The sequence below is a fragment of the Bos mutus genome, chromosome 27, assembly GCF_027580195.1.
Source record: "Bos mutus isolate GX-2022 chromosome 27, NWIPB_WYAK_1.1, whole genome shotgun sequence".
NCBI lineage: Eukaryota > Metazoa > Chordata > Mammalia > Artiodactyla > Bovidae > Bos > Bos mutus.
Genome location: NC_091643.1, coordinates 20,000,001 through 20,012,719, shown reverse-complemented (window position 1 = coordinate 20,012,719; position 12,719 = coordinate 20,000,001). Strand labels below are relative to the sequence as shown.

The 12,719-nt window shown below is 35.9% G+C and overlaps 1 protein-coding gene across 2 annotated transcripts in view; it reads left to right on the top strand.

The window, feature by feature from the left end:
• TNKS (tankyrase) overlaps window positions 1-12,719 on the top strand; it is a 157,025-nt gene that overhangs the window by 35,638 nt on the left and 108,668 nt on the right. For both annotated transcript variants that reach the window (XM_070364361.1, XM_005907917.3), the window contains exon 3: window positions 4,969-5,064. In XM_070364361.1, the coding sequence (XP_070220462.1) occupies window positions 4,969-5,064 (96 nt within the window). The remainder of the gene's footprint in view (window positions 1-4,968; window positions 5,065-12,719) is intronic.

The following is a 12,719-nucleotide window of genomic DNA, read 5'->3' as shown; positions in this document are numbered from 1 at the left end:
TAAACTTAATGCTTTGTATGATTTAATTTTAGAAACTCAGTCAAATGAGTGTCTCTGTGCTCTTAAGAAAGTCAGATGATAATTGAAATACTTATAAAACATTTCAACATAAACATAGCTTCTTTTAAAATTAAATATCTGTTCATTGTGAAGAATAGTTTTAGATCCTTAATGTAGCTCTAAAATTCACATAACAAGGAATTTGCCATGGTTTAATAGGTGAATTTCTGCCATTAAAAGTGAAAACTATACAAAATGGTTTTTCATAATTTACATAAAAGCCTTGCTGCATTTTTAGCTTGGAAAATTCACATTGCTTCTATTTCTTCCATCTTCTTAAATCAGTTATTAATGCCTGTACTTAAATATAATTTACCATTATAGCATTTCATTTTTTTCTTAGGAATGTGATGAGACTTTTTTGCACATATATAAAAATATTTCTTTTTGTTTGGAAGAATTAAAATCGTGTGAATACTTAAATTTAATAGTTTTGAGGAATTAAATGAGTCCATTTCTATCTCTGCTTTATTGGTCACCAGCTGAAGGCATGCTCTCTGAATCTGGTTTTTTACTACAGGTGAACATTTGTCCCAGAAATAGGAAAATCACATGTCCTTATTGCCATAGCTCTTTTGAGAATGTCATTTTGAATATTGGGATAAACTCCCTGTTATTATGTATGCTAGCTTCTATATTTTCTCTACTGTTCTAATTTCCAAAGGAGATAAATGAATTTGAGATGTATAGCCTAGTCATTTGGGATTTGAGGTTTGATAATGCCCTAATTGGTTAAAGATATTGTAAAGAGATTTTGAATGTCTCCAGTAGTCTCAGATTTACATACTGAATATCATTCAGATCTTGGTTTTCTGTTTTTCCTTCAACCTTATTTTGTGTACTGATTCTGTATTTGGGGGACTTTCTTCAGACATATGTGCTACTTTTGAAGAAGAATCTATTACAAAATGAATTTCTTATTGTATTATTTGTCTGTAGTCATATTTTATTATTCCTTTTGGTAGCACAGAACTTTGAAAGCAAATTTTGAAGCCTTTAGCATTGAGAGTCCTACTTGTCACCACTTCAAGTACAGACTGACATTCTTGAAAGGCATGGTTGTTATCTTTGACCTATGTATGTGCTGTTCTTCTGGTATTAGAAAATAGTGCCACACAAATCTTTGTGGAGAATAATGTGAAACAGAAATTTGACTTGAGCAACTGCTCGAGAAATCGACTTTTTTGTATGTACCCTACAACTTTCATTGATCTATAGTCTCAACTTTTAGTTTTGTTTTTGTTAGATAGTGTTAGGATAAATAAATCTTTCTTTTTTCTTTGACTTAAAGGAAAGGAGGAAAAAGGTCTATTTGAGGCAATTCTTTTTTAAGATTTTAGATATTAATGCTTAGACTGTAAATCTAAAAGCATCATCAGGGATTTGATACCATTCTGAACAAAGAAAGTTAGTCCCTCGTTAGTGTCCAACCCCATGGACTGTAACCCCCCAGGATCCTCTGTCCATAGAATTCTCCAGGCAAGAATACTGGCGTGGGTAGCTATTCCCTTCTTCTGGGAATCTTCCCTAACCTAGGGATCGAACCTGAGTCTTCTGCATTGCAGGTGGATTCTTTATCGTCTGAGCCACCAGGGAAGCCGAGACCATTCTCGATACCTAGAAATCATCTATGGTGGCTCAGACAGTAAAGAATCCGTCTGCAATGCGGGAGACCTGGGTTCGATCCCTGGGTTGGGAAGATCCCCTGGAGGAGGGCATGGCAACCCACTCCAGTATTCTTGCCTGGAGAATCCCCATGGACAGAGGAGCCATGGTGGGGTTGCATGGGGTCCATCAGGTCATAAAACATCAGACACGACTGAGTGACTAAGGACAGCACAGTCCAACTCCTTCACTTTGTAGACCTGGTAATTGTCTAAGTTGTGCTCCTCAAGCTGTGGTTAGGGACGTTTTTTTCCTTCCTCAATGAATGGCAGGCCAATAATTTTGTAAACTACAATAAAGACAAAGTACTGGAAAAAGTAATTTTTACATGACATGCACAGTTTTAAATGCTTCTTACTTTTTGTGGTTATCTCAGTGTCGATTACAGAGAATTCTGGAACTAGAACGGTCCATAGACCGCACTTGGTCTATCCCTGCCCACACTTTATCTGTTACTGCCCAAGGTCAAGGTTGGCAAACTATGACTACGGGCCATGCTTACCCCTTGTTTTTGATATGTCCTTTAAGCTAAGAATTGTTTTTATATTTTAAGTGCTTTCTTAAGCACATTTTGATATATGGCAAAACCAGTGCAATATTGTAAAGTTAAAAAATAAAATAAAAAAATTCACCATAATAGTAAATTTTCTTATACATGAAAATTATACAAAATTCAAAATTTAATGAAGTTTTATTGGAACAGAGCCACACACATCCTGTAAGTATTGTCTGTGACTGCTTTTCCTCTTTAATGATGGAGTTGAGGCAAGGCAAGACAGTAAAGAAGGCAAGACGGTTGGGACAGAGACCATATGATCTATAAAGCCTAATATATTTTCTCTCTGGGCCTTTACAGAAAAAGTTAAAATCTGAAGGTTTGGCTCTAGGACACAGCATAGAATTAATAGTTAGTGCTAGAGTTGAGAGTACAAATAAATTTTAAAATGTGTTTTAAACATTATTATTAGCTGATATGTATTATCAGTCGCTGTGCTTAGTACTTTTGCTGCCATTTCTGTTCTCATTTAATCTCCTCAGTGCTGTCCTTTTCTAAAAACTTAGGTAAGTTTAGATCTTTTCCAGTCCAGTTATAGATACCTTTATTGCTCCTAAAGCTCTTAACTCTGCTCTATGGTGAGTTTTTTTACCCATATCTGATCAATTTAAATGGTTTGATATTTGAATTTTGTTATCAGCATCTGGCTTGGAAAATCCAGCTTCTTCCCTGTTGCTACATAACTCTGCAGTGATATTTCTGTGTGTTCAAGTCCAGTGAATGAAATGCATATGACTCAAAAATGTTAAGAAAACAGATATTTCTAGTGAAAAGATTAATCCTTTAAAAGTGAGCCAAAACAAAACAAAACTGCAGCTGAACTGTAAGGGCAGATTTCTGTTGCAGATAGCAAAGATACAACAGCTACAGTTGAGGCTTTAGGTGACTTTTGGAGGATCAGTAACGCTTTCAGTGTTTTGCCTCTGCCACTCATTAAACTGCAGAGTCAAAGCTCCCATCATATTATCGTCAAGGCTTGTTAAACTAACATATTTCTTTACTTCTTGTTTAAAGCAGGTTCTTAAGTTCTCAAAGTATGCAATTGAAAAAATAAAACTGAGCTTTTCATGGTAGCTGTTATTTCTTTGTTTTCCTACCCTTTGCATGTGATCACTCAAGTAAAGATAGAGCAATAACTGTCATCTTTACATTTGATACGTGAGCCTGCTTCATGATGTAGACCCTTTACAAGCCAAATCTTCATGTTGGGATTTCTTCTTGGAATAAAAAATTACATAATATCAGCGAAAGCTTATTCATTATATGAGGAAAGAATAAAACTGCAGTTTGATATTATGGTACTTGCTATTTTGTGCTGCTTAACTCTTGTCACTTTATAAACATATGGAAATGAATTAGTTCATTGCTTACAATCAAGAATGAAATATTATAGACAGTCTTGACAAAATCTCACTGCATCTTTTCAAGCCATGGCTAGTTGTTATTACCCCAAATCTCAAGGTACCCAGGGTTCAGTGCAAGAGATGCTGGTGTACATTGTCCTAGCAGCTGCCTCCCAAGTCTAGATGAGGCTCTTCCTTTGTACCTTATAATAAAGCCGTCGACTAAGTAGCTTGTGCATTAAAGGGAGAGGAAAAGCCTTATAAACAGCAGGATTTATTACTTAGTAATTTTTGAGGATTGCGTTCCCAATATTCCAAAAGATTGTATGTACTTTAGCATAAGACTGTTAATGAATGAAAATCTGGGACACATAAACAGTCATTATATAATGTCTTTAACCATTTATTTGAATTGAATATTTTCTGCTTTGTTTTAAATTTATCCTATAGAATATTGGTAAATGGAAACAACTCCTGTTCTCTCTAGGCATACACAAAATCTTGTGTTAAATTTGAACTGTTAGAATAACTTCTGATTGAACATCCCTATACACACACATACCAGATGTATTTGAAATCTTTTGAATTAATAATTAAAGTGTTCTTTCTCTTGGAAGCCTACACTTCTCAAAATTCTCTGTAGCTACTTTTTATCCATAATAGCATGTGTAACATTCATGCCTCAGCATATATTATAGTGATCGAATTTCTGATTCTGAAAATTTTTGATGGCCAGGATTACTGTGGAAGGCAGTTGTTTTCTGCAGCTTGGCTGCAGGGAACCCGAGTTGCATGCATTACTGTGTCTGGTAAACTTCTGGAAGCCAGCCAGTGTGTTCTGGTGAGTTTCCACATATGTAAGCAGTGAGCACTAAAAGGCTTACCCAGTATTATAACCGTTCTGAGGCGAGGAAGCGGTGGGAAGTTCAGCAGTGAAGCAGCAGCAGCAACAAGCAGCCACAGTGGTAGGAAAGACAGGGCAGGCTCACCGTGAGCGGATTTCCCAGTGCGAGGCAGCGAGCACACAGCTCCCCATCCTGCTGCCCGAAGGAGGCAAACCCAAACTGTCTGTGGCAAGATTTCTCTAGTTTCATGTTTATGATGTTCAGTCACGTGATAATACTGTACCACAAGTTGCCAACTTCCCTGTACTCTAGAGAGGAGCCTTTGCTGCAGTGCTTTTTTTCCTCCTTTCTTGCTTTTTCTTCCTTTGCTTTTTTTTCTTGAAAGAGAAAAAAAATCGTGCAATGTATGTTTATGCCTACACCATGCCGAGGCGACACTTACCAGTAAATAATCTTTGTATCCCCGAGGTAAGATACTGTTTCTGCTTTCCCTGCACAGTGCTGCTGCAGCACGGAGCTGATCCAAACATTCGGAACACCGATGGGAAGTCAGCCCTGGACCTGGCAGATCCTTCAGCCAAAGCCGTCCTTACAGGTAAGGAGACAGAGCTGCCCAGTTATCCTATCTACGAGCTATTAGATCTATCAGCTTGCTTGTATAAAACCTTTATGCTTTGAATTTTATTTTATTTTTTCCTACTCATAAAGGCTCAAGAAATATATCCCATTACCTCTACTTTATTATTGATTTGTTATATTAATTGTTAACCTTAATTGCTATACTGTCACAGCAGAAGCAATAGGATTGCTTATTCTGCTTAGAATGTCTGAGAATTACAGCATGAAATGAAAACGTAATTATTCATATTTTAGACTTTCTTTTTTATGGTTTAGACCCTCGTTTCCTGTACTTCATCTTCTCAGTTAAACCTTGTGAAGACCTTCACTATGGAGCAAGCAAGGGCATTTGTGTTACTTTATAAAAGTAGTTTTGATCAGAAAGACAACCTGCTGCCTCATTGCTTAGGTCAATAATTAAATAAAATATGGTGCTGCTCCTCCCTTGCCACTCTATTTCTATTTTTTATCGTTATCTTCTCCCCATGATAACTAAGTAAGTACTTTTTAACTGAGGCCATGCATTGCCTTTTTACTTCAGATAATAAAAATTTGGGCTTAAGTATTGGTTTTATTAAGGCAGATGTCAAGAACAGCAAAGAAGGAATGCTGGAATAGAAAAGCTCTCAATAACAATATAGGAAATAATGCTATAAGTGATGTGATATTGAGCAACCATTTTCATTGATCTTCATTCGCAAAATGCTGCGTTGGGTCTATTTTTGTTTTTATTCTTAGCATCTGAGTTCTGCTGGCTTTGCCTTTTACTTAACTGACCTTTGTAATTTGGAGCCTCTTAGTCACTGCAGTGCTAACAGTATTGTTTTAGGGTACGTGAAAGTAAATGCCTTTTAGCTTCCTTTTAAATTTGTCCAAGCTTGAGAAAAATAAATCTTGTATTCACTTTTAAATTTAGAGTCCATTTTTAACAAAGCCCTTGACATGAATGAAAAGTATATACAGAAAGGTTTAAAATTATGTGGACTTTTGCTTAATTACTCTACATAGAAAGACAACTTCCCTCAGTGTTAAAATTAATATAATCTCTGCTAAATCTGAGTTATCTGATTTATCTAAATTAATAAAAGGTTAGGTGATTCATTTGCTGAATCAAGATAACATACACTAGAGGGATGAAGCTATTTTAAACCAGAGTAGATAAGGAAAAATTTAAATGTAATTATGAAGTTTTAAATAATGAAATGAAAGTCCCTAGCCTCCGGTCTGCTGTTTAGGTTCCACAGCCTTTCAGTTTTTCCATTTAACAAAGCCCTGGGCAACAGTTGCAGCCTTGAAGTGGTCTCTGACCAAAGGAGAAATACGATTCACAGCAAGAGAGGGATGTTGTAAAAGCTGACCAAGACTGTCCGTGCCTCTGTGTCCTCCTTCTGACCTTTGCTTCTCTCCAGCCCTCAGCACCTGCCTTGTGCATGTGCTGGATTTGTTCATTTGTTCATTTACTGCAGCACTGCTTAGAGCCACTTCCACTTTTTTTAAAAGACAAAGTTTGACTATGTTATTAAAAAGAAGAAACAATCTTCTAATTGGAAATGAATTTCATGGGAGATTATATTGCCTGTTGTTAGTTTGGGAAAGAAATTTGGCAGAATAACTCATAGACCCCAAAGATTTCCTTGGAGGGCCAATACTGTGTCTGTTAAACTTCACTTGAAAAGCATCTAGCCTGTATTTTGCTTAGTAGGAAAGTATTAAATTCTTCTTGGTCATAATACTGAGCTCATTAATTGTTTTTTTCAAGAATATGCTCTCTTGGAAATGATATACAACTTTTCAGGTATGATTTATAAGAAAAACATTCTAGTGGAAAATGTTTGTGGAAAATATAAGCTAATGATATTTACACATTGGTGTTATATAATGCAATGAAATATATTCTAAAATATGTTTCTGCCCATGCAGGTTCTCTTCTAAGCAGTTCTTTCTGATGGAATTATGGTGGAAGTAATATTTCCAAAGTTAAATTTAAAAGATTGAGCACTGATAAAAAGATAATCTTTTGAAAGGAAAGCCTTAATTTAGAGTTGTTATTGATTATTCTGGATGATGTGTCATTATTTTTATGCCAGATATAGTTGTAGTACCATTACTTACCTTGAGGGTGAAGTTTCTGTTCTTAATTTTTTTCCTCTTTGGGAATTTAATTGCCAAAGATGACTTTCCAGTTTTTTTTATGTTACTGTTTTTGTGCATTAGCCAAAATTGTATATAGGTATATGTATAATCTTTAAAAGAAGTTAGCAAAGTGAAATCCTTTTACTGAATATTTTAAATATGTAAATATTTTAAGTATGTAAATGACTAATACCCTCTTCTGTATAAAGAATGCCTGGGTTTTTACAGAGCTGTATAAAACAACAACATACTTCTTGTTTTACAGCTAAGGGACCCCAGCATATAGCCATCTGCTTTGGATAGTCATTTAGGCATTTTTAAGAGAATAACTAATTGGAAAAGCTCATTAAACTCTTTGTTGAATTATTATGTTAAGTGACTGATATGCTTAGAAGAGATCTTGAGGGTTTTTTGTTTTTGGTTTATAAGTCTGAAGTTCTGGGCAGTCAACTGAAGGACTTGGATATGGTTTTGTATTTTTGTTTGTTTTTTAGGAAACAAGGATAGGAAAAGTTTAAAGAAGCCTGTGTAAATTTCACTGAGGAACAGTTTTGGTGTGTTAAGATGATGAATTTTTAAAAACTTATTTATTTTGACCTTTGTTCCTAGGTATATAAATATATTCATTTAGAAATTGGGGGAAATAGGAAAAGTACAAAAAAGAAAAAAATTGCTCATTATTCTGCCACCTAGAGAGAACATTTTGGTATATTTTATTTATAACCTTTTTTTCTGAGCACACACACCCCACATTCTTCTTTCTCTTTAATCAAATCAGCCTTATACATTATATATTGCTTAATAATCTTTTTAAAAAAATGAGTTATATGAATATCCCCAGAAGGTGCTAAGTATTATTCCGCAACATGAATTTATAAAGACTTCATGGTATCCTCCTATGGATACATTTTAGTTTTTTGAGCTAATCCTCTAGTGTTTACCATTTAGGTAAGTTGTTTTCATCCTCTATTCTTTCTTATGAATTTAGAGTTATTTTATCAATTCCATTGGCATTATCTTCTTTACCATTCAGTTTTAGCATCCACACACGTTTCTATTTCTGAATGAAATAGAGAATTTGGTGAATGAGGGACTTCCTTTTTGAAGGACTGCACTGTATGTGGTATTATTTTGAGAGAGCTACATGTAAATTGAAGGTGGGTGACAAAGGGAGTATTCATTGAAGAGGATAAAGATGTAGGAGTGTTGGTTAATCATGTAAAGGGGATTCTGTGGGGCAGAGTGGGAAGTTGGATCATAACAAGAAGTGACAGCAGATTGAGGCTGAGAGTTTGGAAAAGGCTAGATGGCCAAAGGAGAGTTATGGCTGGCAGAAGCAAGGATGATGGGGATATAACAGTGAGTTTAGGTGATCATGTTTTTGCCAAGGTAATTTGTCCCAGAAGTTTCCTAGTAGATTTAGGGGTAGGGGAATAAGGAAGAGGGATATATTTGCACCAGGGTGTCTCAAGAATAAACTTTAATCTGGATTCATTGCACTTCTGAGGAAATTCTAATCTGTGATTGATGGGCTGGCTTTTGGCTCCCTTTTTAGCTGTGGTTCAGTCTAAAGGCAACATTGAGGAGTCTTAATGTTTAGCTTGCTGAGCCTGGTGTGCTAAATCAACAAAATTTATCTGGAATCCTATCTCTTTTTTGTGTTGTTGTTATTCTACTCAACTGCTTCCTCCTGCTTTTCAGATAAAATGAAAACCTTCAGCATGATCAGTGAATACTTACAGTGATCTGAATCCTGATTGCTAGGTTTTAGTTAAGCAAAAATTTAGGATTCCTTTCTTTCTCTCACATTTCAAAACCAACCTGTCAGTAGTTCAGGTCTACATACTTTCAAATCCCCAAGCCAACCATTTCTTACCAGCTTCACTACCCTAGCCTTAGTACATGCTTTTTGTCGTCTTTCTTTCCTGACAGCAGTAGCTTCGTAATGGGTTTCTGCCTTCACTATAGCTGGAGTGAGTTTTGTAAAGCATAAATCAGTACTGTGATTAGAAAATTCATTAATATGTTCTCATTACCACTGAATAAAATCTAGACTCTAACCATAGCCTTCCATGGTCTGACCCCTGCCTTGCACATCTCTGATCTTATCTTCTGTGTTCTCCCTTGAGCCCTCTGCTTCAGCTACAGCAGGATGCTTGCTGTTGCTCAAACAGATGAAGCCCATTTTGGTGTCTGGACCAACGCATGCTTTTTACTAAAACTGGAACACTGGCCCAGAGCGTCACATGGGTCATCAGTCAAGTCTCCGCTCAGATGTTTACTCCTCAGGGAAGGCTTCTTGTCCTCAGTCCTGTTAGCTTACTTTAGCTCCCTTATGGATTTATTACTGTATTTTCTTTACAGTGTCTGAAATTGCATTAGTTTGTTGTCATTATGTTTTTGCCCCAGTAGAATGAAAGCGTCACAAGAATTTGGGCTTTTGTCTGTTTTGCTCACTCCATTGTGCCCAGGACTTGGATGAGTACGTGAAACTGTTGAATAAACAAGTACATCTAGGGTCTGATTATTAAATTTTCTGCTTCTTAAAAATTATTTTGAATTGCTAATAGTCATGTACACCTCTTAAAACATAATGCATTAAAGTTTTTCCTGTTTTTTTAATCAGTATATACCTGGTGAGTAAGATACTTATTGAACATTTTATTAACAGAATTCTTGGATAGCTCCTTTGATTGAGAATATTTCAGTTCTGGAAAGACCAGAGTTCCTGCAGCTGTCACATCAGGATTCCAGGTGTCAAGCCAGGGCCTCATTTTAACTCTTCTTTGCCCGTTGTTCTGTTAATTGACTCTTTTGCACATCACCCATACTATGGTGTAGCCTATTGCCTTTCGTGTGTGTACATTTTTACTATGTCTCCCATGATTGAAGACAAGATTTACCAGATTAATATTGCCTGCAAGATTTATCATTGTATTATTATAAAAAGTTAATTATTTAGATAATTAATAAAAATAATAAATTAATGATAAATTGATTTATCCAACATTATAAATGTTCTTAAGTCTTTGCTCTCTAAGCAGTAGGCTTGAATTCAGCATTCATTTGAAATATTAAGACAACAATATTCAGAATCTATAAGGAAAGATATAATAATCAAAATGTTTGAGCTATTCATAGTTAAGAGGCAACTCAAGTAATGTAAGTGTGTAAGCCGTATATGAGTTATAGGCCGTTAGGACATAAATATGAATATCCCAGGTGGCTCAATAGTAAAGAATCTGCCTGCCAGTGCAGGAGACGTAGGAGACTCAGGTTCAATCCTTGGGTCTGGAAGATCCTTTGGAGAAGGAGATGGCAACCCACTCTAGTATTCTTGCTTGGGAACTCTATGGACAGAGGAGCCTAGCAGGCTACAGTCCATGGGGTTGCAAGAGTCAGACACGACTTGGTGACGAAACAACACAACAACAGACATAAATACATGGAGTGGAAGAGAATAGAAACTTTGTGTTTGGATAACCCGGAATTCTAGTATCTCACTCTCTTCCTATCAGCCTTTTGTGTAATTAATGCCAGCAGGCCTGCATCACTAAAACCAGCATGATCTTTCAGCTCATCAAAAATCACCTGTTTATGAGGCATAATAACTTGTTAGTGTGTACTCTGAGAGCAACTGTCATTTTCCACAGTAAACTGTAGCAACCTTATAGTGTTTTCACTGCATTTTGTATTAATACCTCAACTACAACCAAATTGCTATTTTAAGTGGTTCTTTTAAAAAATTCTTATAATAATTACTGTTAACATTTGCTTTCTTAAATAGCACATGGGACATTAGAATTCATTAATACTTTAGTATTATAAGGGTTAATAACTGTGTTCTTTGCCATTTTTATTGAACTTTTATTTTGACAATGTTGTAAATTCGTATGCAATTGTACAGGGAAGTCCCCTGTACCCTCTGCATTGCTTTCACCTAGTGAAACAGTAGTGTCTAGCGAAACTGTGGTATGGTATCACAGCACTGCTGCACTCAAGGTACAAAACATTTCCATCACCAAAGATGTTCTTCTGTAGTTTTCCCTACTTGTAATGCCTTTATCTGTTTTGGTATTAGGGTAATGCTGGCTTCATAGAGTGAATTAGGAAGTGTTCTATACTTTGGCCACCTGATGTGAAAAGCCAACTCATTGGAGAAGACCCCGATGCTGGGAAAGATTGAGGGCAAGAGAAGAAGGGGGTGACAGAGGATGAAATAGTTGGATGGCATTATTGACTCTATGGAAAGGAGTTTGAGCAAATTCCGGGAGACAGTGGAGGGCAGGGAAGTCTGGCGTACTGCAGTCCATGGGGTTGCAAAGAGTCGACGTGACTGAATGATTGAGCAACAACAACTATCTGCTTTTATTTTCTGGATGACATTGTTTTCTGAAAGAGATTTTTTTTGTTTTTTTTTTTTAATAAATGTTTGGTTGAATTCACCAGTGAAACCATCTGGGCTTGGTACTTTCTCTTTTGGAAGAGTACTATTAATTCTTTATCTCTAATTGGTACAGTGGTAACTATGTTATGCATTTTTTCCTGGTGTGAGTTCAGTAGCTTCTGCCTTTCAAGGAATTTCATCTAAGCTTTCAGATTTCTGTGTATAGAGTTAGTTGTAGTTTTCCTTTGTTAGACAGTTTTTAAATGTCTTTAAGATACATAGTGTTATCCTGTGTTTCATTCCTGTTAATATTTGTGCTTTCTCTTTTTGTTTTCTAATTCTCTGTTGAATTTCTTACAACACTGCTTCTGTTTTATGGGGTTTTTTGTTTGGTGACAAGGCATGTGGGCTCTTAGCCTTACCCACCAGGGATTGAACCTACAGCCACTGAGTTGGAAGGCAGAGTCTTAACCACTGGGCCCCAGGGAAGTCCCTGTTTTTTCTGTGTTATTAATGTTGCTTAGAAGTTTGTTTTTTGACCTTTTTCAAAGGAGCTAGTCATTTTTTCATTGATTTTCTTTCTCTTTTCCGTTATATAGATTTCTGTTCTCATATTTATTATTTCCTTGTGCTTACTTTGAGCTTATTTCACTGTTTTTCTAGGTTCTTGAGGTGTTTAGAAAACTGATTTGTGATTTTTCATCTTTTCTAATGTGCCATAAATGTCCCTTTTAAGTACTGCTACTGTGACTGTGTCCCACAAATTTTGTATTTTCATTTTCATTCAGTTCAATGTGTTAGTTTTTAATTCTCTAAGACTTTCTCTTTAGCCCACAGATATTTAGTAGATGTATGTTGGTCAGAACCTTAAGTGTTTAGAGATATTTTATTATCTTTTTAATACACCTTCTAGTTTGATTCCATTGTGATTGGACAACACTTGTTATGTTTTCAGTTCTTCTCATTAAAAAATTTTTGTTTTATGGCCTAGAATGTGGTCTATTTTGGTATATGTTCAATGGGCATGTAAAAAAAAATGTGTTCTGGTTGTTGTTGGATGAAGTATTCTATATGTGTCTGTTCCATCCTGTTGGTTGATGATGATGTTGAGT